At 43.3% G+C, this 24,184-nt stretch overlaps 1 protein-coding gene across 1 annotated transcript in view; it reads left to right on the top strand.

The window, feature by feature from the left end:
• The window catches only part of BLTP3A (bridge-like lipid transfer protein family member 3A), a 64,955-nt gene extending 40,812 nt beyond the window's left edge, over window positions 1-24,143 (top strand). Inside the window, exons 11-21 of the mRNA XM_090282252.1 lie at window positions 11-150; window positions 538-679; window positions 926-1,119; window positions 1,277-2,733; window positions 8,445-8,641; window positions 15,907-16,061; window positions 16,146-16,296; window positions 18,134-18,396; window positions 19,753-19,861; window positions 19,979-20,088; window positions 20,495-24,143. Of these exons, the coding sequence (XP_090138378.1) occupies window positions 11-150; window positions 538-679; window positions 926-1,119; window positions 1,277-2,733; window positions 8,445-8,641; window positions 15,907-16,061; window positions 16,146-16,296; window positions 18,134-18,396; window positions 19,753-19,861; window positions 19,979-20,088; window positions 20,495-20,620 (3,044 nt within the window). The 3' untranslated portion in view covers window positions 20,621-24,143. The remainder of the gene's footprint in view (window positions 1-10; window positions 151-537; window positions 680-925; window positions 1,120-1,276; window positions 2,734-8,444; window positions 8,642-15,906; window positions 16,062-16,145; window positions 16,297-18,133; window positions 18,397-19,752; window positions 19,862-19,978; window positions 20,089-20,494) is intronic.
• Window positions 24,144-24,184: the final 41 nt, after the last annotated feature.

Raw genomic sequence — 24,184 nt, forward strand, 5'->3', positions numbered from 1 at the left:
TTTTATTTAGACTCTCTCTCCAGTCCTCGAAAGAACCCCCTTGAGAGAAGCCCCTCTCAGGGCCGAAAGGCTGCCTTTGGGCCTCCAGCGTGGAATCGCTTACGCTCTAGCTGTTTGCTGATACGGGTGGATGACTTGGACATCCACCAGGTGAGGAGCCCCGGACCCAGGAAGCATGCTTGGAAGGGGGTGGGGCAGTTCGTTTGGAACGCAACACATGTGAAGAACGTTGTGGGGGCTATTTCCCTGACTTCTGGGGTGGGTGGGCACTTTGTTCCTTCTGAGCGTAGCTGCTGAGATCAGGATTTGAAACTCCCAGTTTCCTCTGGATACCCTACTACAAATTGTACAAACCTTCCGTTGACAAAAAGATCTTATAGATAGCACTAGGCAGGTGTGAGAATGCTTGGAATATGTGTGAAATATGCGTAAGAGCACTATGCTTCCTGGACAGACTTTGGATGGATAGTAGAGGAAACTGAGGAAATTCTCTTCTGGGTGCAGCATAGATACTAACAGCAGCTTGTGACTTCACAGGTTTCTACAGCTGGACAGCCCAGTAAGAAGCCATCTACACTCCTTTCTTGCAGTCGCAAACTGCACAACCTGCCCACTCAGGTGTCTGCCATTCATGTTGAGTTCACAGAGTATTATTTTCCGGATAATCAGGAGCTTCCAGGTAAGCATTGGAGCTGGTCATTTCTTACTATCCAGGCATGCTCTTCCCACTTGTCAGACTCGGGGCTACTACTTATATTTTCATTTGTTATTAGGAGTTTGGGGTGTTTGTTAGTTTATCACACTTCTGTTAAAAACTGTCCTGTGTAAATATGTACTTTTGCTCTTTTGATAGCAAAAGGAATATTAGCTGGTAAATAGGAGTTGAGCTGCTACGTTTTTTTCTCTTTTTTTCTCTGCTTTCCAGTTCCCTGTCCCAATCTCTACATTGAATTAAATGGTCTGACATTTACTATGGATCCTGTCAGCTTGCTCTGGGGAAACCTCTTCTGCCTAGATTTATACCACAGCTTGGAGCAGTTCAAAGCTATCTACAAACTGGAAAATTCAAGCCAGAAAGATGAACACTTGGACATCCGACTGGATGCCTTCTGGTTGAAGGTAGGGAGAGTGGGATTTTTGTTCCCTCTTGAAAGCCACAGATGCCCTTCTCCCATTGCAGCCCAGATGGCCTTCCGTTGTGTGTTAATGGTGGGGTGTGGCGGGTGTGGATACTTAAATAGCCATTCTGAACTGGGTTGCATTTTTCTCTCTGAAGGTGAGCTTCCCGCTGGAGAAGAGAGAGCAGGCTGGGTTGCATCGACCCCAGGCCCTTGTCTTCTCTGCATCAGGCATGACTGCCACCAATACACGTCATGCCCCACACTGTAGCTGTCCAGACCTTCACAGTCTCTTCCAGGGTTTTGCTGCTACTGAGTTCTTTCATTCCAATTATGTTCAGTTCCCCAAGGTTCCAGACGGCTTCAGCCTTCTGCACATGCTATTTTTGCATCATGCCTTCGAGATGGATTCCAGCTGTCCTCATCCTAACACCCTACCTCTCCAGAGGCCTAAGGCCTCCCAGGATCTCTGGTCCATCCACTTCCCCCAGATCTCCTTGGACTTTGAGGGAACAGAGAACTTCAAAGGCCGTACCTTGAATTTTGTGGCCCCCTTCCCTTTGTCCATTTGGGCCTGCCTACCCCTTCGCTGGCAGCAAGCCCAGGCACGAAAGCTCCTTTTGGCTGCTGAAGGGAGGCTGAAACCTTCAGCCAGCTTTGGCAGTTCTGTTCATCCTCAGACCCTTGCCCCTGACACTGTGTCCCATCTGAGGTCAAAGACTGAGCATGATTTGAAAAGCCTGTCAGGCCTTACAGAAGTCATGGAAATTCTGAGAGAAGGCAGTGATGGCGGGGACAACAAAGAGCCTCTGACAGAGCTGGAGGATGTGGCAGATGTTCACGTGCTTGTACACTCCCCTGAACACGTCTGTGTGAGGCTTGACCACTACCAGTACCTGGCCCTGCTCCGCCTGAGGGAGGTGCTACAGGGCCTTCAGGAGCAGCTGACCAAGGATATAGAGGCCATGACCGGGTCTCCCCTGCAGGACCAGACAGCTTGCATTGGGGTTCTCTTCCCCAGTGCTGAAGTGGCTCTGCTCATGCATCCTGCCCCTGGTGCTGCGGAAGCTGACTCTGCAGGTTCGGATACCACCAGCCTTGTAGATTCGGAGCTGTCTCCGTCAGAGGATCGGGAGCTGAAGTCCGATGCCTCCTCAGACCAGGGCCCAGCAAGCCCTGAGAGGATTCTGGAGAATAGTAGCATTGAAAATCTGGATGCATCTCAGGATAGGCCACTGCCTCTCCATAGCAATGGAGAGCTGCAGGACTCAGATTCTCTTGCACAGCAGTTGGCAGGGAAGGGCAATGAGGCAGTCGATTCCCTACAGGCCAAGGGACTGAGCAGAGCTGAAGCATCCAGCCCACCAGCTTCCCTGAAGCCCCCAGGTGTTAGGGATACCACTGTGAATGGACAGGGTGAGCCTATGCCCTTGAAGAACATTGAGGGAGAATTGTCAAGTGCTATTCACATGACCAAGGATGCCACCAAGGAGGCTCTCTATGCCACCATGGACCTCACCAAGGAAGCCGTGTCTTTGACTAAGGATGCCTTCAGTCTGGGCAGAGACCGAATGACCTCCACTGTGCACAAGATGTTGTCGCTGCCCCCAGCCAAGTGAGTGGTTCTCTGCCTCCTTCAGTCACCCCACCTCTTTCTCCTAATTGTGGTCATTGGACTTAGAGTCTCTTACTATGAGCATTTTTAGTTTAGGATGTACCATATAGTCCAGAAGAATGTAGAATGGCCTATTTAATGTGGCAAAGCCTTTGGTTTTCAGGGCTGCCTGCAGAGTAGTGGAGGAATTTTCAGGCTACTTGGGGATACAGGTACACCAATTGGAGAGTCTCATTTTCAGGCTACATCTAATTCTGTGATAAGGGAAGAACCTGAAATTGAAATAAAATAACACAAAATCCTGTGTATTTTCACATGCCTCCACATATCATAGCCTGTTCTTGGGCAGTTTTCAAGTCAACATTTATTGCTTCTTAGAATTAAATTTTCTCTTCCTTCTCTGATTCACTGTTATTGATACAGATATGCTAATATCAAAATAATAATTTCTGGCATCTATATGATATTTTATTCTTTTCAGTGGGATCTAGTGTAGTATTTTGTTCTATTTAACCCCCACAGCAGCCTGGTGAGGTAGCCACAGATATTTGTATCCCCGGTTTAAGCTGAGAAAACTGAGGCACCCATGAGTCCTGTGTCGTGGATGAAAAGCTGAGGCTTTGGATTTGCTCTTTTTGGTACACGTTATTAACATCTGGAGGAATAGGGAAGGAAGAGTTTCGTCTACTTGTTCAACAATAATTTTTGAGCTCTACTGTGTGCCATTCTCTGTTAGGCACTGAAGATAAGTCAGGAGTAAGCAGAAAAACAGATGTGTAGTCAGAAGAGTGGAAAGGTACATAGTTTTCCATTGGGTGCCTTATGGTTTTAGGAAACATAATGAAGACTATGGGAGATCTTTGCTGGGACACTGTGGTTTGTGGACCATGGTATGAAAACTAGTGGCTGCAGAACTTTCGTCTAAGTGGATTATCTTGTGGGTTTTTCAATATTTCCTGTGGGTTTGCTAGAACCTGCTAGGCATTGCTAGTCTAGGAGGGAGAAGAGAGGAAAAGTTAAAGGGGTAAATGATATAATAATTCTAGCCAACATTTATTGAGTGTTTTCTATGTGTCAGGCACTGTCCTAAATACTTACAATGTTAATCCACTGAATTCTTGTAATAACCCTATAAGGCAGGTATTGATATCACTCCTCATTTTACAGATGAGGAAACTGAGGCTCAGAGAGGTAAAACACTTACTCACAATCACACAACTTGTGAGTGGTGGGGTGAGGATTGAAAGCCTGGACTGCTAGTCACCAAATGTACTGCTGCCTTTTCTAAATGGAGAAGAGTAAGGGAGATGGGAAAAGAGAAAAGACAGGTGTGTGATACAAGCTCTCTTTTAAACACCAAAAATGACTTCCTAACTGCTCAGGCCAGTGGCCTGTTCTCAGTCCTCCTTACCCTGGACTCCTCTGTGGCAGTTACTCCCACCAGTCAGTTCATCCTGAGCAGGTTACCTGCCGGATACCCTTTGGGAAGGGGGAGTCCTTTCTTCTTCCTTGGCTGTTCTCTTCTTCCTCTTAAACTATAAATCTATTCTGTAGGGTGAGGCTGTCCATAGTCTCATCACCTTAGTCATAACTGTTTTTTTTAATTATGAAAATGATTGTGCTCATGTTGTTGACAATGTAGATAATAGAATGCAGAAGAAAACATAAAAGTCACTTGTTATGATGCTATCCAGAGATAGCCACTATTTACGTTTGGATCTAGGTTCTTCCAGCATTTATACATAGATTTGTGTATCCATGTGAATGCTTATATGTGTGTAGATATGTACACAAATACTGTTTTTACAATGGGATTATAATATTTCTGTAGGAAGTAGAAAATGTCCGTTTTTATTCACTTAATATTTTCTCGTAAATATTTTCCCATTCATTAGGCATTTGTGTACATAACTTAATTGCTCTATTATGTTCTAGAAAATGGATGTATCATAATGTATTCACCCATCCCATCATTTAATGTTTCCAGTTTTTCTCAGGTAGAACCGATCCTGTGTTAAATGTCCTTATTTTTGTGAGCATTACTCTTTATGAAAATCTAAATCTTCAGAATAAAAATCTAGAAATGGAATTATTGAGTCCAACACTACTATCATTTTTAAGGTTCTCCATGCATGGGCCGAACTTTCAGAAGGTTTGTATCAGTCTGTGCTTTTGAATGCTTTCTCTCTAGGTTGTTTTGTCCGTTTCCTCACGGCTGCTGTATTCCATGGTTTTAGTCCTGACTTCCTTTCCTTCCCCTCCGCTGCTCTTCTTTTAAAACTATCTACTGCACAGAGTTCCACAGGGATGTCCCAGGGGTGCCTCGAACCTCACATACATAAACCTAAATTTCTTATCTCTCCCCAGACAGTTCTTTCTTTTTTTGGTAGCATCAATCGGTCATTCAGGTTCTACATTTTTGCTCTGCTCTTCTAGTCATTTGTCAAATTCTGACCACAATTCTTACGGCAGGGATTCCCAAACTTTAGCGTGCTTCAGAATCTGTTAGAGGGCTTGTTAAAACACACATGGCTGAACCCTCTGCAGAGAACGCCTCATTTAGGGAGTCTCAGTTGTTCCTGTCTGTTCTCACATGTCAACTATTTTAGAAAACTATTAACTGAATTCCTCATTGGAGGTCATTCCTTTCTAACTTATTTGAAGAAGCCAGGTCCAACTTCCTAAAATAGGTATGATTTGTTATTTCCCTACTCTAAAACCTTCAGGCTTTTTCCTTTTACTCCCCGAATTTATTTATTTATTTAAAGTATATTTTATTGATTATGCTGTTCAGTTGTCCCAATTTCTTTTCTCTTTGCCCCCCTCCACCCAGTACCCCCCTTTCCGCCCCTTAGTTCCCACCCCCCCTTAGTTCATGTCCATGGGTCATGCATATAAGTACTTTGGCTTCACCCTTTTCTATATTATTCTTAACTTCCCCCTGTCTATTTTGTACCGACCAATTATGCTTCTTAATCCCTACACCATTTTCCCATTTCTCCCCTTACCCCCCTCCCAGCAGATAACCCTCCAAATGATCCCCAAACCTATGATTCTGTTCCTATTCTGGTTTGCTTAGTTGGATTTTGATTTTATTTTTTAGATTCAGTTGTTGATAGTTGTGAATGTGATTTCATTTTAGTGTTCATAGTTTTGATCTTCTTCTTTTTCTTAAATAAGTCCCTTTAACATTTCATGTAGTAATGGCTTTGTTGCAGAGCAAAAGGGGGTTCTTTCACATGGCGCTTTGGTGTAAAACCCAACAACTAGTGTTGAGGACAACAGGTCTTTATTTACAATATTCCAAACTGGGGAGGGCAGTGAGCACTTCAGCTCAGAGCCCTGTTCTCCCACAGGATCCAGCACTTCCCTTGCTCGCCAAAAGGCTACAAGCCAAAAACATGCCCAGAAGGTCCCCATCCCTTATCTGTCAGCTGTCACCTTCAGGATCTGGGGTATGATGTCATCAGCCTCCGTATAACAGTCCAGGAAAACATGTGCCGTGTTGCACTGGATCACGCATGGTTCTCTCTTTGCTATTTCAAAGCCGCATGGAGTTCTCCTCTGCCCTCCTTGCAAACCGCGTGGATCTCCTCTCCTCCTCTCTCCAAAATGGTGGCCACCTTATTTTTAAATCCCTGACTGTGTCCTGTGATGCAGTGGGCGTGGTAACCAGTTCTGACCATTCGCAGAACCTTGTGCAGGCTCTGTGCTATTTCCAGCCATTCCATGGTCAAAACACCCCCCATCTCCCTGGGGCCTTGGAAGAACCAAAGCCATTTGCATAACTAAGACACTAGCTACTAGCCATAGTCATGCAAAGGTATCTTAAAAACTGTTCTCTTCTCCCCATCCCCCAACCCGCAGGCTCTAGGGATTTTTGGAGTCCCCCCACTCTGTAACAGCTTGGTGATGATGAACTCCTTTAGCTTTCCCTTGTCTGGGAAGCATTTCATCCGCCCTTCCATTCTAAATGATGGCTTTGCTGGCTAGAGAAATCTTGTTTGTAGGTCCTTGCTTTTTCATCACATTGAATACTTCTTGCCAGTCCCTTCTTGCCTGCAAAGTTTCTTTTGAGAAATCAGCTGACAGTCTTACAGGCACCCTTTGTAGGTAACTCTCTTCTTTTCTCTTGCTGCTTTTAAGATCCTCTCTTTCACCTTTGGCATTTTAATGATGGTGTGTCTTGGTATGGTTCTCTTTGTGTCTAGCTTGTTTGGGACTCTCTGTTTTCGTTGGAACTGTGAGCTGCGCGGTCTGATCTGGTGCTGGGAACACTCCCAGGTGTCCCTCCCTACTCTTTTAAATGTGTTACTGTGCTTTCTGCCAGCCTGCCACTGCAGCTGCTACTGCTACTGCTGCTGCCGCTGCCATCACACAGCTTCCTCTCTGCCCTGGCTCCGCCCCTCCTACCTGTCTGGATGATTATTTCTTCTTTATATCTTTGTTTGCTGGACTTCCATACAGCTCGATTTTCTGGAACTTCTGGTTGTCTCCAGTTTTAAGGTAGTTGTATTCCTTCTTAGTTGTGGAGGGAGACGTAGCATGTCTACTTAGGCCTTCATCTTGGCCGGAAGTCTATCCACCTCCTGAATTTAGGTGAACTTTTAATTATGGCGTAATCAATTATTAAGATATATTTACATGGCACTTTACAGTTTTTTTTAAAAATAGACTTTATTTTTTAGAATGGCTTTAGGTTCGTAACAATACTGAGCAGAAGGTACAGAGATTTCCCATATATGCCTTGCACTTTATAGTTTTCTAAGCACCTTCATATATAATCTTTTATCCACAATTTTCTAAAATTTGGCTGCAACCCATGTGGTAAAAGGAAAAGAGTACTTTGCAGGAGTTTCTCTTAATTCCACATTTAACTGTGACCTTGAGTCAGCCTCTTCATCTGTAAAATGGGAGAGTAGGATTAAAAGGCTTTTGAAGGCCTCTCTTCACTGTGTTATGTCTTTCTAACTTTATTTTCCACTGTTTTTCCCAACAAAATTTATGCTTCAGCTGAGCTGAGCTACTTATTAGTCTCTAAAGGTACTCTTTATTTTCTGGCTCCTTTTTCTTCCCCATAAAACGTCCTTTCCCCTATCTCTTTCACAGTCCTTCAAGGAATAACTCAAATGCCATCTTCTTCTACAAAGCCATTCTTGACCCCCTTCTCTTCATTCTTTCCCCTCTTTGATATTGCCCAGCCTTTTGCTTGTCCCTCTGTCCCTCTCTTATGGTGTAACTTACTCCCATTTAATATTATTTATGTATGAGTCTCCTCCCTCCTTCTGGACTATACATTTCTGAGGATAGGAGATGTCTTATTCATCACTTTGTTAATCCTCCACCTCTGCCCTGTGCCTAGTATGGTGCCTTGTATACAGAAGTTATTCAGTAAATACTGTGGAATGAATGTGGGTGGATGCCGGTGCCATTCATTAACACTGGGTTGTAGGTAGTTGGTCTCTTCTCTTCATGGGATGACCTTAAATTACCTTAACATTTCATGTTGCACTGGTTATGTAGTTTGAAATGCTGGAATGTGAGGATTTAGAAAAGGCAGCTGTTGAAAAATGGTGTGAACTCCTATGGCAGTTGAAATCAAAGTTTGTGTATGTAATAAATCTCTGAGCTGAAAGGGCTGGGTATTGCGAGGGGACGGAGTAGTGTTTCTAAAGGCACATCTGTGGGTTTTCTTTTTGTTTTTTAAACAGGGAGCCCATGGCCAAGATAGATGAGGGGGTGGCAGCCCCAGTGAGTGGAGGTGCTGCCCGATTCCGATTTATTTCCATGAAGAGGACAGTATCTCAGCATTCATTTGATGGTGTCTCATTGGATAGCAGTGGCCCTGAAGACCGGATTTCAGTTGACAGTGATGGCAGTGATAGCTTTGTGATGCTCTTGGAGTCTGGTAAGTAGAAGCAGAGTCAGTTTATGCTCTAGCTCCAGAAAGGGTTCTTTCTGCTGGCTGTCTTCAGATTGGCAGGATGCAGAAGCAGCTGGGATTTGATGAAATAGATATTTTTTTTAACCAAAACCAAAAAAAAGAAATTTTAATGGATTTATGATTAGCTTTATCCTCACATCTTATAGGTTATTGTTTGGTGCTTGACCTTTATCACAGAACAAAATTAGCTTACAGCCACCAAGCTGCAGCAGTAGGATTAATTCTGTGGCTGGTGTCAATGGTATGTGTGTGTTTGTTGTCTGGTTTTTGCCTGTTTTATTATTGAAAAACAACTACGAGCTTTTTGTCTATGATAAAATGAATAACTTTTTAAGAATTATATGAATTTATACTGGAAGTTAGATTGGTTCTTTCAGCTTATTGAAATGCAAGCTTTTAAAGTAGTCCTATAAGAGTCTAAATAATTAAAAAAAAAAAAAAAGGAATGTAAAATATAAAGCTGGGTGGCCTGTGCCATGTTTGTTTTATTATTATTAACTTCTTATGGAAAATTTAAGATATGTATAAAAGTAGACAGAATGAAATAGTGAACCCTCATTTACCCATTACCTAGCTTTAGATATTAAGAATGCATGGTCATAGATGCACGGACAAGATGGCGGCTTAGGTAAACACAGCTCACCTCCTTGCTAAACCACGTCAAAATTACAACTAAAATATAGAACAACCATCATTCTGAACCATCAGAAATCAAGATGAAAGGAAGACTGACTACAGAATTAAAGAAACCACATTCATCGAGACCTGTAGGAGGGGTGGAGATGTGAAATGGGCTGGTCCCACATCCACGTGTGGTGGATAAAAATTCAGGAGCAATATCTCAGGAGTGAAGTGTCCCAGCTCCACAACAGGCTTCCCATCCCCGTTTTGCAGTGCCAGAAAGATAAATCTCCATAACTTCTGGTGACAAAAACTAGTGAGGATTGAGTCAGTGGAAGAAACTTTTAGTGTCCCAAGCAGTTCCTCTTAAAGAACCCACACAGGGATCTACTCAGACTCCCTCCCTCTGAGCTCCAGCACTGGTTTAGCAGCTTGAAAGGCACCAGTGGCATATGGGGAGTACTGAAGTGTCTGGAATAAAGGCGGACACTGGGGGACAATTTTCTCCCAAGAAGAAAGGCAGGCAGAGGCCTTATCCCTTTTCTTTTTTAAAAAAATAATATTTTATTGATTATGCTATTACAGTTGTTCCAATTTTCCCCCTTTTGTCCTCCTCCACCCAGCACTGCGCCCCCACTCCCTCCAGCAATCCTCGCACCATTGTCCATGTCCATGGGTTATGCATATAGGTTCTTTGGCTACTTCTTTTACTATACTGTACTTTACGTCCCTGTGACTATTCCGTAACTACCTCTTTGTACTTCTTTTTTTTAAAAAAATATGCTTTATTGATTATGCTGTTACAGTTGTCCTAATTCCTTTTCCCTTTCTTCCCCTCCACCCAGTGACCCCCCTCCCTCCAGTTGCCCCCGCCCCACTTAGTCCATGCCCATTGGTTGTGCATATAGTTCTTCTCAACATCTTCCTGTCTACTCTACTCCCTCTTACTATGCTTCTTAATTCCTGTACCATCTCCCTCCCTTTCCCCCCTTCCCCCCTCCCAGTTGACCTGCCCCCAAAATGTTCCCCATACCTCTAATTCTTTTTCCACTCTTGTTGCCTACTTAGTTTGCCTTTGTTTCAGTTCCTTAGCTTCTGTTGTTGGTTGTTGTGATACAGTTTTCATTTTAATGTTCATAGTTTTGACCCTCTTTCTCCTAAACAAGTCGCTTTAACATTTCATATAACAGTGGTTTGTATCTGATGAACTCCTTCAGTTTTACTTTGTCCTGGAAGCACTTTATCTGCCCTTCTATTCTGAATGACAGCTTGGCTGGATAGAGTAACAGTGGTTGTAGGTGTTTGCTTTTCAGTACTTTGAATATTTCTTGCCAGTTCCTTCTTGCCTGCAGAGTTTCTTTTGAGAAATCAGCTGAGAGTCTTATTGAGATCCGTTTGTACATAATTCTCTTCTCTCTTACTGCTTTTAAGATTCTCTCTTTATCCTTAATTTTTGACATTTTGATTATAATGTGTCTTGGTGTGATTCTCCCTGGGTCCAGTTTTTCTGGACCTCTCTGTGCTTCCTAGACCTGTAATTCTGTTTCTTTCCCCAAGTTAGGGAAGTTCTGCTTCATTATTTTTTCACATAACTTTTCAATTTCTAGTTGTTCTTCTTCACCTTCTGGCAACCCTATGATTCAGATGTTGGCCCGCTTATAGCTGTCCCATAGGTTTCTGAGCCTCTCTTCATTGTCATCACTTTTCGTTTCCTCTTTCTGCACTGGTTGACTATTTGTTTCTTCCCTATGTTCTGATTTGTTGATTTGATCCCTGGTTTTCCTTCCCTCACCACTAGTTTCATATGTGTTTTCATTCATTTCAGTAGGACTAGCCTTCATTCCTTCCCCGTCTTGCTTAAGATCCACTGTTAGGTCTGTAAGCTTTCTTATAACCAGAGGTCTGAACTGTGCCTCAGAAAGATTTCCTGTCTGATGAGCTGTTAGATCAGATATTTGCTAGCGGTCAGCTGCATAATTGGGATCTCTATCATGATCTGTGCCATCCTGACAGTTTGCTTCCTGGGCGGGGCTGTGACACCTCCTGCGCTATAGGGGGCGGAGCCCCATGCACTCATCACTATCAGGCGACCCTTCTCACCACGCTGTGGTGCTTGGTGTCAGAGCAGGGGTCCAAGATGGATTCCTGCCGTTCACTCTGCGGAGACACTGGGAGCCTCCTCCTCAGTCCCCATGCCCTTCAGCCCTCACAGTCCGAGGCAATGGGGGTCTGCCTTCCCCAGCGTTGGTATTGCAAGCTGACGGGTCTGGTCTGCAGCCAGGGGCGCTCCCCAGGCGCTTCTCGCCTCCCTGTAAATACGGGTGTCTGTGCTTACCGCTGTCCCACTGCCGTCACCTCAGCTGCCACCACCAGCACAGCTTGACATTTCCGCCCCGGCTTCACCCCTCCTACCTGTCCAGACGAGCACCACTTGCTTATAACGTCATACGTTGGACTTCCATGTAGCTTTATTTTCTGGAATTTCTGGTTATTTCTGGTTTTGTGGTAGTTGTAGTCCTTAGTTGTGGAGGGAGACTGAGTGTGTCAGTCTAGGCCTCCATCTTGGCCGAAAGTCTCTTTGTATTTCTTAATCCCCTCACCTCTTCACTCATTCCCTCACACCGCCCTCCCATCTGGCAACCATCAAAGCACTCTCCATATCCATGATTCTGTCTGTTTTTCTTGTTGTTGAGTTTGTTTTTTAGATTCAATTGTCGATGGATACATATTTATTGCCATTTTATTGTTCATAGTTTTGATCTTTTTCTTAGACAAGTCCTTTAACATTTCATATAATAATGTTTTAGTGATGATGAAGTCCTTTAGTTTTTTTTCTCTGGGAAACTCTTTATCTGCCCTTAGATTCTAAATGATATCTCTGCTAGGTAGAGCAATCTTGGCTCCAGGTCCCTGCTTTTCATGACTTTGACTATTTCTTGACAATCCCTTCTTGCCTGCAAGGTTTCTTTTGAGAAATCAGCTGACAGTCTTACGGGGACCTCCCCTGTAGATAACTAACTGCTTTTCTCTTGCTGCTTTTAAGATTCTCTCTTTAACCTTTGGCATTTTAATTATGTGTCTTCGTGTGGTCCTCTTTGCATCCATCCTGTTTGGGACTCTGTGCTTCCTGGACTTGTGTCTCTATCTCCTTCACCAAATTAGGGAAGTTTTCTTTCATTATTTGTTCAGATAGATATCCAATTTCCTGCTCTTCCTCTTCTCCGTCTGACACCCCCATGCTGTGACTGTTGGAACGCTTGAGGTTGTCCCACTGGCTGCTCACACCATGCTCATGTTTTTTGGATTCTTTTTCTTCTTCTTGTCCTGATTGGTTGTTTTTTGATTCCTTATGTTCCAAGTCATTGATTTGATTCTTAGCGTCGTCCACCCTACTGTTGTTTCACTATAAATTGTTTTTTATTTCAATTAGGGTATTCTTCGTTTCTGACCGGATCTTTTTTATGCTATTGATGCCCTCACTAAGTTTCTTGAGCATCCTTATAACCGGTGTTTTGAAATCTGGATCTATCGATTGCTTCTCTCCATTTTGTTTAGTTTTTTTTTTCTGGAGTTTTGATCTGTTCTTTCATGTGGGCCATGTTTCTTTATCTCATTTGGCAGCCTCCTGTGTTTCTTTATATGTATTAAGTAGAGCTGCTATGACTCCATGTCTTGGTCATGTGCCCTAATGTAGTAGGTGTCCTGTAAGGTCCAGTGGCACAGCTTCCCCTAATACCCTAGCTGGGTACTCAAGGCACACCCGTCATGTGGGCTGAGTACATCCTCCTCTTGTAGTAGAGCCTTGATTGTTATTGGCAGGTCAATGAGAGGGATATACCCCAGCCATATGATGCAAGGACTGGCTGTGACCAGGCACCAACATCTGCCCTCTGTGGAGGGTCAGCTGTGCAGGGGCAGGGTAGTGGTGCTCTCACATGGTCTGTAGCTGTTCACTGGGTGCTGTGGCCCTGGGGTTTCCCAGGTGGTGTAGGGCAAGGTCAGCTGGCACCTCCGTTTTGCCAGGGGCCACCCTGCCTGAGCTATAAAGCAATGTGAGGTGGCAGCTACTTGTGCTGGGCTGGAGATTCCCAGGTGAAGCCAAGGGCTCAGTGAGGCCAGCTGTTGTTTGTTTGAGTTGATTTAGGAAGTTGTGAAGCATGAGCCAACACCAGCCATTCATATGGAAAAGCAGGTTGGGTGGGTCTGTTAAGTTGGGTGGCACTCAATCTCTGGGGATCTCCAGGATGGGGCAGACAGAGTTAGCCAGATTGAAGGAGTCTGAGATATGGCACCTGTCCTACAGGACACCTACTACTTTAGGGCACATGCCCAAGACATGGAGTCATAGCAGCTCTACTTAATACATATAAAGAAACACAGGGAGGCTGCCAAAATGAGATAAAGAAACATGGCTCACATGAAAGAACAGATCAAAACTCCAGGAAAAAAAACTAAACAAAATGGAGAGAAGCAATCGATAGATCCAGATTTCAAAACACCGGTTATAAGGATGCTCAAGAAACTTAGTGAGGGCATCAACAGCATAAAAAAGATCCGGTCAGAAACGAAGAATACCCTAATTGAAATAAAAAACAATTTATAGTGAAACAACAGTAGGGTGGATGACGCTGAGAATCAAATCAATGACTTGGAACATAAGGAATCAAAAAACAACCAATCAGGACAAGAAGAAGAAAAAGAATCCAAAAAACATGAGCATGGTGTGAGCAGCCAGTGGGACAACCTCAAGCATTCCAACAGTCACAGCATGGGGGTGTCAGACGGAGAAGAGGAAGAGCAGGAAATTGGATATCTATCTGAACAAATAATGAAAGAAAACTTCCCTAATTTGGTGAAGGAGATAGAGACACAAGTCCAGGAAGCACAGAGTCCCAAACAGGATGGATGCAAAGAGGATCACACGAAGACACATAATTAAAATGCCAAAGGTTAAAGAGAGAATCTTAAAAGCAGCAAGAGAAAAGCAGTTAGTTATCTACAGGGGAGGTCCCCGTAAGACTGTCAGCTGATTTCTCAAAAGAAACCTTGTAGGCAAGAAGGGATTGTCAAGAAATAGTCAAAGTCATGAAAAGCAAGGACCTGGAGCCAAGATTGCTCTACCTAGCAAAGATATCATTTAGAATCTAAGGGCAGATAAAGAGTTTCCCAGAGAAAAAAAACTAAAGGACTTCATCATCACTAAAACATTATTATATGAAATGTTAAAGGACTTGTCTAAGAAAAAGAAGATCAAAACTATGAACAATAAAATGGCAATAAATATGTATCCATCGACAATTGAATCTAAAAAACAAACTCAACAACAAGAAAAACAGACAGAATCATGGATATGGAGAGTGCTTTGATGGTTGCCAGATGGGAGGGCGGTGTGAGGGAATGAGTGAAGAGGTGAGGGGATTAAGAAATACAAAGAGGTAGTTACAGAATAGTCATGGGGACGTAAAGTACAGTATAGTAAAAGGAGTAGCCAAAGAACCTACATGCATAACCCATGGACATGAACAATGGTGTGAGGATTGGTGGAGGGAGGGGCACATGTGCTGGGTGGATGGGGCAAAAGCAGAAATATATGGACAACTGTAATAGCATAATCAATAAAATACAACTAAAAAATAAAGTGATGCATAGAGGGGGAAAAAACACTTGGTCATTCTTGTTTCACATGTACTTTTGCCCTTTTCCCTTTCTCCCATATTATTTTGAAGCAAATCCCAAACATATCACTTTATTCATATTTTTATTATGCATCTCTAGAAAATACAGATTTTTAATTATGATAAAAGACACATGAATTTACCATCGTAACTATTTTTAACTATAATTCGGTTGGCATTAAGTACATTCAAATAATTGTGCAACCATCACCAATGTGCATCTCCAGAACTCTTTTCATCTTGAAGCTCTGTACCCATTAAACAATAATTTGTCATTCCCTCCTTCTCCAGTCCCTGTTAACCATCATTCTGCTTTCTTTCTCTATGAATTTGACCACTCTAGGTACCTCATATGAGTGGGAGTGTACAGTATGTCCTTTTGTGACTGGCTTGTTTCACTTCACATAATGTCTGCAAGCTTAATTCACATTGTAGCATGTGTCAGAATTTCCTGCACATTTTGTTAATTCATTAATCCACCCATGGACACTTGGGTTGCTTCTGTTTACAGACTTTAAAAATTAGGGCCCTGGCTGATGTGGCCCAGTGGATTGAGTGCCTGCCTGTGAATGAAAAGGTTGCTGGTTTGATTCCCAGTCAGGGCACATGCCTGGGTTGCTGGCCAGGTCCCCAGTTGTGGGCATGCAAGAGGCAATCACACATTGATGTTTCCCTCTCTTTCTCTCTCCCTTCCCTTCTCTATAAAAATAAATAATAAATAAAATCTTTAAAAAAATAAAAATTAGGCAAAGTACCATTATCACAGTTAAAAATGAACATAATCTCTTAAGTTAATCAAATATGTAGTTAGTCTTCATATTTCCAGTTGTCTCATAAGTATCATAAATGTTTTTTTAAATTGTCATTGCTTTTAGAGATTGCATTTGCACAAAAGTTTTTGACTTTCAAACTTTTGTGGTCTCTCTTATGTAGAGTCTGGTCCAGAATTTCTTCCACCAGGATCCCTTCCAAATGTCTTGGACAGTGCTGGTGTTCAAGGGAGCCCTGTTGTGGATAGTTATGGCCTGGGGTCCCCAGAGGCCAACAGTCTGGTCTCACCCAGTGGGGAAGACCTCAATCTGCATCAGGTCAGCTGCTCTTTTTTCTTCTCTGCAGAGGGTAGGCTCTAGACTGGAAGTTCAGGACTCAGCTGAGAGAGTCTCCTTTTACAGGTCTCAGTTCTGGTTCTGAAGGTGAATGAAGTATCTTTTGGGATTGAGGTACGTGGCGAGGACCTGACTGTGGCCCTGCAAGCAGAGGAGCTGAGCCTCCAGCAGCTGGGCACCGTGGGACTCTGGCAGTTCCTGCATGGACAGTGCCCGGGTGAGGATGGCGCCATTCCAGGGGAGCTGGTGGGATTTTTCTGGGGCAGCCATAGCTAAACTGGCCAGGGGCAGCTGCCCTAGCCAAGCCCTTGGCCCTTCTCTCCAGTATCCATTAGGGGGAGGAAGAACTCCAACAATCAATGCCTCTTTCTTGCGAGGAAGTTCCCAGAACTCTTTCTGGTGCTTACATTCAGTACATTATTCTCCATTTTTGTTTCCCACATGCTCCTTAAGCTTATACACAAGGATAGTGTCCACTTAACTGTTTGTGTGGCGCTAACATCAAATTATATCTGACCAGGAAACTTCTGTCATTCAGATTAAGTCCTTTATTGTGAATTATCATTTATACTTTAAAAGATGAGAGGAGCCTTGGCTGGTGTGTCTCAGTGGATTGAGCGCTGGCCTGTGAACCAAAAGGTCATCAACTGGATTCCCAATCAGGGCACATGCCTGGGTAGTGGGCCAGGTCCCCAGTTTGGGGTGTGCAAGAGGCAACCAACTTAAGTTTCTCTCGCATGTTGATGTTTCTTTCCCTCTCTTTCTTCCTCCCTTCTCCTCTCTCTGAAAAATGAAGAAAATCTTTTAAATAAATAAAGAAATAAAAGATGATAGAAAAAATCTGGGCTTCTGCTACATGCTTCATTTAAAAAATTGTTTTTCAAAATATTGAGTAAATACTAAAAAATATGTATAGGCCCTGGCTGGTGTGGCTTAGTGGATTGAGTGCCAGCCTGCAAACCAAAGGGTCGCTGGTTCAATTGCCAGTCAGGGCACATGCCTGGGTTACAGGCCAGGTCCCCAGTGGGGGCACGTGAGAGGCAACCACACATTGATGTTTCTCTACCTCTCTTTCTCCCTCCCTTAACCCTCTCTCTAAAAATAAATAAATAAAATCTTTTAAAAAAAGAATAATTATAAAATATATGTAAGGCATAAAAAATAACAATGCAATGAACCCATGTTTAATAAATAAAACACCTAGTTTAATAAATAAATCAGTACCATTAACTTTGAAGCCCTGGGAACTCCTCTCCCGAACCTTCTTCTACCTCTTATCTGTCAAAGGGAAACATGGCCTCCTGAAGTTTGTATTTATCATTCTCTTCCTTTACTATCCTTCCACATGTGTTTGTATCAATGTTATTTAGCTTTGCAGGGTTTGGAGTTATTTTAAATAGAATTATAGTTCATACTCTTTTGTGATTTGCTTCTTTCAAGTAACATGATATTCTTCAGATTCTTCTAGGTTGTTGAGTTAGCTATAATTCATTTTCACCACTATATAATAGTGTATAAATTAACTACTTTTTTGCTTTTCTAAAAACAGATTTATTGAAGTATAATTGCAAGTTGTTCCATATCCTTGGCTATACCTGATATAGTTCTTCATGGAGTTTTGAGATTAGCATAGATCCTGCTTGGCTTTATCAGAGAGACTTGGCTTTATATGAGAAGACCAAGACTTGAATAAAAGAAGAGACATTAAAATTTAGCTGGGTTTGAAGTTTCTATGTTTTCAGAGCTTTTCCTTGGCTGTTATTAGCAAGGCCAGCTTCTTTTTGTTCTTAACCTCCCTTCTATCATGGGCATGATAGCAAAGTAGCTAAGCCCGTGGTCTTTGCAGTCAGGCTGCTTGTGTTCAAAGCCTATCCTTGCTATTATAAGTCGCGTAACTTTGGGCAAGTTATTCTCTGTGCCTTGGTTCCTTCATCTCTAAGATGGGAAGGATGATAATACTTTTGGCATGGGGTTGTTATGAATATTAAATACATGTAAAGAGCTTAGAACAGTCCCTGACTGTTAATTAATGTTTTCCTTCTGTCTTCGCAAAGGTACAAGCTTTCAAGAATCCTCGATTTTGAAGACTTGCCACATCAGGCCAGCTGTGGGCCTTCGCTTTGAGGTGGGGCCCAGTGCAGCTATTCATTCCCCACTGGCCACAAAGAATGGCTTTCTGCATTTGTTGCTGCAAGGCTGTGACCTTGAGCTGTTCACCTCTGTGCTCAGTAGCCTGGGGCCTTTCTTAGAGGATGAGGAGATTCCGGTGGTAGTTCCCATGCAGATTGAGCTCCTGAACTCCAGGATCACCCTAAAGGTGAGAGGAACTTTTGGTTTTTACTTTAGACTTTGTCAGGCAAGGAATTCTGGCAGTGACAGCTGTTAACCTCTTGCCTTCTTACTGTAAAAGGTGGTGAGGATCAAGTGAGGAAATGCCTATTAGCATTCTTTGTCAGTGTTATAGCAATAAGTAAATACTTTACTGTCAAAAAGCCCTGGGTTCACATCAGGAGACCTTTTTATTTTATTTTATATTATTTTATTTATTTGGGGGATCCCCACTCGGTAATAATACTGCCCCCCCCCCCCCCCCAGACTTAAGACCCTTTATAATCTTATAAAGGACAATGGGTGAAGGTCTCATGCTCCTCTAGCTGCTTCAAGCTGGACATGGTCATCGTCCTACCTACCCTTGGGTCCAGAAATCCCTAGTAAGAGTGGGGGAGTAGCGGGGAGGGTGGCCTTCCCACATGGGGAAGGATATTGCAGACTCCAGGTCAGTTGGCTGTCCTAGGACAATGATGTGCTTGGTTTAACAGGCTGGCATCTTTGTTTTATTCTGGGGGCAACAGATTTGGCAACAGGGTTAAAAGGCATCATGCAATCCATAACCACTAGATGATAAAAGGCAGGGATTAATTTTTCAATATCCCACATTAGGAAGAAAAAAAAGGCTTCTTTGGAGGAAGGTGTGCCAGGTACATCTCGCCTGTCCAAAACCCTTTTGCCCACTATATTTAGTTTGGGCTGAGGAGAATACTTTAGGTCCACCCCCCCCCACCCCCCTTTAGACCTCTGGGCCCTTTCTGTCCAAGCCATTAGGATAGAAAAGAGAAACCAGTTTTAAAGTGAATCCCACAGACCACCCCATTCTTCACCAGCCCAGCCACTTAGTTCAGCCAAACTGATTAAGTGAGGCCTGTACGTACAATCACTCAGGTAATGAGATCATAGGCTTATGCCCAGTTGCATTGTGATGAGGGGCCTTTTCTGTCTCCGTGGTTATAAGACTTCTCTCCAACTACTGTTCAGTTGGTTATTCCAGATGGTTTCTCCACAATTAAGTTGTAATTCCAGACGGGTCCTGGGAGGAGGTTAGTGTAGCTTCTACTTACTCCTCCGCCGTCTTGGATCTCCTCAGGAGACCTTGTCTGTAGCCCCAGCCTTGTCTTTGGCATGCAGCACGACTCTGTGCAATCCCTAGTTTACCTGATTGTTAGTTTCACCATCTCTAGAATGGGACAGACTCAGTTATGCGTCTCACACCTTGCAAGAATGTCTGGATAAACAATTGCCATAAAAGTGCTTCAGACTGAATGGTGGAAGCGTGAGTTGTTACCTGAATGGCTCTGAGCTGGTTGGCGGCATCATGTGCTTTTCCTCCTTCCTGTAGGATGATGTGCCCCCCATCTATCCGACATCTCCAGGCCCCATCCCCATCACCTTGGCCATGGAGCATGTCGTGCTGAAGCGGAGTGATGATGGTGTGTTCCATGTAGGCGGTGAGTTGGCCGTGGCAGCCCCCTGGCTTCTCTGCCTTTTTTCTCCTGTAAGGGAAGAGGTGACAGACAGCTAGGAATTGTCTGCATGTTGGCAGCAATCTGTCACTTTTTTTCCAGCTGCTGCTCAAGACAGGACATCCTCAGCTGAAGTGTCTAAAAGTGAGAAGAGACAGCCCCCCAAAGAACAGGTGCTTCTGGTCCCCACAGGGGAGGCTTTTGGACAGCAGGTGAGGACCTAACTGAACAGTACCTTTCCCATAAACGCTTAGGGACTAATCACAGAAGCTGATAAAATCCAGGAGGCACAAAGGTTTCTTGTGCTGTGTACACATGGGCTTCTGTCATCTAGCAGCAGCCTCTAGAAGTGCTGAACAGAAGATGTAAATCAGAAGCTGGAGGTGGATGGTTGCTGACCACACATTCTGCCCGTTGCTGTTCCTGTATCTGATGAATCTGGAGAGGGGATTAGGCTGTTAGAAAAAAATCTAACTGGGTTCTCTTGATCATTGACCAAATTTATGGATCTTTCTGCTTGAATTCTTCTGCCTTGTTCCCTTACTGTGTTCTAATTTTTTATTCTGTGCAAGGTGTGTTACCTTGTTCATTAATTGTGAATTACTTATTGTTCCTCAGGTGAAAGAACTGAGTACCCTACAAAAGGAACTTAGAGAAACTAAACAAGCACTGGCCAGTGCCAATGAGGACAAAGACAAACTTCTTCAGGAGATTAGGAAATATAACCCCCTCTTTGAGCTCTGATAGCAGCAGCTCTGCCGTCTCTGCCAAGGAGAGAGGAGATCACCAGCAATACTACCACCTGTGACAGAAGGCAGCCTCCAGTAGGGAACAAGCAGGCTAAGGATACCAGAGGAACCTGGGAGCGCTCCACTCACTCCTTTCTGCCGGCTGTTCTGCCTTGGATGGCAGATAGGGCAAAGCACGACCATGTTCCAGGAAGTGGCAGGCAGCTTTGTGCGTGGCTGAAGCATCATGTCTTGCCTAGATAAAGCCTTTTGGTCCTCTGCACACTAGGGGGGATTTTCTCCACACTATAGGGCCATTTCACCACATGGTTTCATGACAGAGACATTTGCTTCCTTCACAACCTGTGTGAACAGCAACACTACTCACCTCTTCAGTCACACACAGAGCCACCAAAGATTCTACGTCCTAGAGCTTCCTGTGGCAGACCTTTTCGGTCCTTGGCCTGAGCTCCGGCCATGGTAGTAGAGTGGAACAGGAAACAGCCATCAGAGGCACAAGAATAAGGGATACTGGGACCCTGCTTGGTTTAGAAAGGGAACCAAATACATGCCATCTTGGCTGAGATTACAATCAGAATTTTCAGGGTTAAGCTTCCTTTGTTCTGCTTTCATGACTGTGGTGCTGTGAAAGAAAGTAAACCACAGTAGTGGCTCAGTTGTATCATCTTTCCCTTCTACAACACAACTTATTTGAAATTTAAGTCAAGAAAAAAGTATCCACTCTGAGCTAGGTTGAAGGCATGACATGGTGGGGATCAATAGGAAGCTTGATTCTGAGCCCCAGGTGCCCACCTCGAGTCCTGTCTCTCCCATGGCTGTCCCTCAGAGGTGGTTTCTCTATCTCCCTGGGGTCCCTAGCACATCTGTTTCCCCAGCACACTCCTTGGCACTTGGTTTGGGAGCTGACAATGTGTTTTAAATTGTAACAAACATCTCAACTATGTTGCGTCTTACTCCCCTCTATCACTGTGGCTTTTTAAAATCATGTAATTTTGACTTAAGTTAAAAAAAAAATACCCTTGAACCTTTCTAGATTTTGCCCCTGTCCCATAAAAGTGCAATTTCCTCCTTTATTTTTTTACCTAATTCTTCCCTAACACTACCTTCATCTGTAATGTTTTCAAGCTGTGTTGATTGGACAGAACTCATCAGTAACTCACCTTGAACTGGCAGAATGGTATACTAGTGATTTATTAGTGTCAGTAAAGTCCTAATTACAGATGACCTATTGAAGGAAAGATAAAATTGTTTCCCTATGGGGAATAACGCCTGACTTGTATATTGTAGATTTTTGATGATAAACAGAAACATGTGTTCAAGAAGGAACAAGATCTAATTTGTTCAGACTTTTAAAGAACTTTTGTCAAGTTCTTCACTAAGGCAGTTTTAAAAGCACTAGTTACTATGAGATTGTGGGAATATTTTGTCATGCTTAGAGACTTAAGAATAAATATTGTTCTGGAGAGAATGTTAACAGGGGACGTTTCCTACTGGTTGATGCTTGGTTTAACCTTATTTAAGATTTTTATAAATAATCTGAAAGTAGGACATTATAATGTAATTATGCCACTACTTCTAGGCATTGAAAGGTAAACCAGAAGAGACTTTAAAAAAAAAAAGGAAAATTGCAGAAGGGCCACAGCCAGGCTGTGAATACTAAGGAAGGTGACAGGTGAGGTTCGGTGTAGGCAAATGTGAAGTGATGCACTTACAGAAAACTCAGCAGCTGACAAGCCAGTGAGCTCTGTTAGAACTCAGGAAGGAAACCTAGGCATTGCTGAGAGGGGCTGGGGTCAAAGTGGTGCTGTGGCCAAAAGCCCAACTGCATCATCAGGAAGGGCACAAGGAGACAACAGAAAACGGGCCTCACACACAACCATGCTAGTGTCTTAAATTACCCTTGCGCTTCGGACAACCTTACTTATAAAATACAGGTCCAGGCAACAGCAAAAGTTATCGGGGTAGAAGCACTTAAATGAGGACACATCCTTAAAAAGTTGGCTCCAATTCTGTTGTGATGAAAGCTGAGGGTAGTGTTTGATCAAATATCTGGTCAAGAGTAAGGACATTTTCACCAGGTCCCAAAGTACTAGCTCTAGGGCTTTATCTCATAACTGCAGGTCAAAGAAAGCACTTCTCCTAGTAAATCGGAAACCTGGCTTCCTTGCCCAAGAAGTGGCACTGGCAGAAACTAGGGATGGGTGCAGGAGGGCTAAGAGGAGTCCTTGTATGGTTCAGGCCTCCCCAAAGGACTTACAGGCCATTAGGGCTATTTGTTGAAATACAACTGAGAGGCTATGTGTGTCCCTCCACAAACTTCCCCTTAATGTTTCTTTCAAAGGCAGAATGGTGAACAAAATGGATCACTGGTCCTCTCAAGTATGGCATTTCTAATGTTCTTGGAAGGGGAGGAGGGAGATCCAGTAGCTGGAAAATGGCAGTATTCAACCATTGGCTCACCTGAATTGGTTTAAAATCACACTGATTATTCTTCCCTTTCTCTCCTCCCCAATCCACCATATCTCTCTGTCATCTCTCCTTGCAAGGAACATGTCTAATAGGCATTGCCTGGTATACATTCACCTTAAGCCTGTACTTGGTGGAAGGCAACAGAAACAAATCTGGGCAGTACCAAGGCAAACTGCCCCCTCCACCCCACCCCACCTCCATCCCCCTTTTAAACACCAGAGCTGTCAGGTTTCCTCTCTGGAGTTCCTGTTGATGTGACAAATGGAGCCCTAAATTTCACTTCCACTATGTGGCAGCTTTGGCCATTGTGTCTTGAAATCCTCCCTCAGGAAATGTAGGGGTCATTTGCCCCATGGAATTTTAGTAAAAATCATCTTGTATAACTTCATACTTCTATTCCATGGGAGAATGAAAAAAATTTTTTTCATAATGAAGAAATGTGAACTGATTGATTATTCTCAGGATAAATGTAAAGGAAAAACAATTGAAGGAAAAAATAGCGTCAGCTCCTTTGAACTGCTTATGATTTCTGCCTTGGAGCTCGAAGACTGTGAACAAGAAATAATACCTCAAGAAAACGTCTGGAGTGATGATAGCACCACTTTCCCTCGACTCCAGCCACTGTCCATCACTGTTTCAGCTGTGAAACATGTACAACTATGTATCATCTGTGATTGGCTAGATTTCCTGTTTACATGGATGTACTTAAGAGTTGTTTTAGTGCATATGAACTGGTTTAAATCTCTTAGCCAAGCTGCAAGGATTGTTATCAATCTCAAATTGTGTTTTCAACTCACTGGAATAATTAACTTAGTTTCTTTGACTTAAGACTGAAGGCATGGATTCTATTCTTGTGTATATTTTTAATCTGACTGATTTTGCCATGGGCCTCAACCTTATTTTTTTTAATGGTTCTAAAGGGAATGGTCTCTGTATATGGAATATATACAAGATGTAAACACCACCCCTCACATACAAGGGGGGGACCAAAAAAAACCCACTGGAATTTATTTATTAAAAATTGTATATTCTTACATGTTTAAACTTCAGTGACTTTCAAAGTACTATTTGATGCAATACACCTATCAAG

This window comes from Furipterus horrens, unplaced genomic scaffold (genome assembly GCF_987537825.1).
Source record: "Furipterus horrens unplaced genomic scaffold, mFurHor1.1.pri manual_scaffold_6, whole genome shotgun sequence".
In the NCBI taxonomy this organism is placed as follows: domain Eukaryota; kingdom Metazoa; phylum Chordata; class Mammalia; order Chiroptera; family Furipteridae; genus Furipterus; species Furipterus horrens.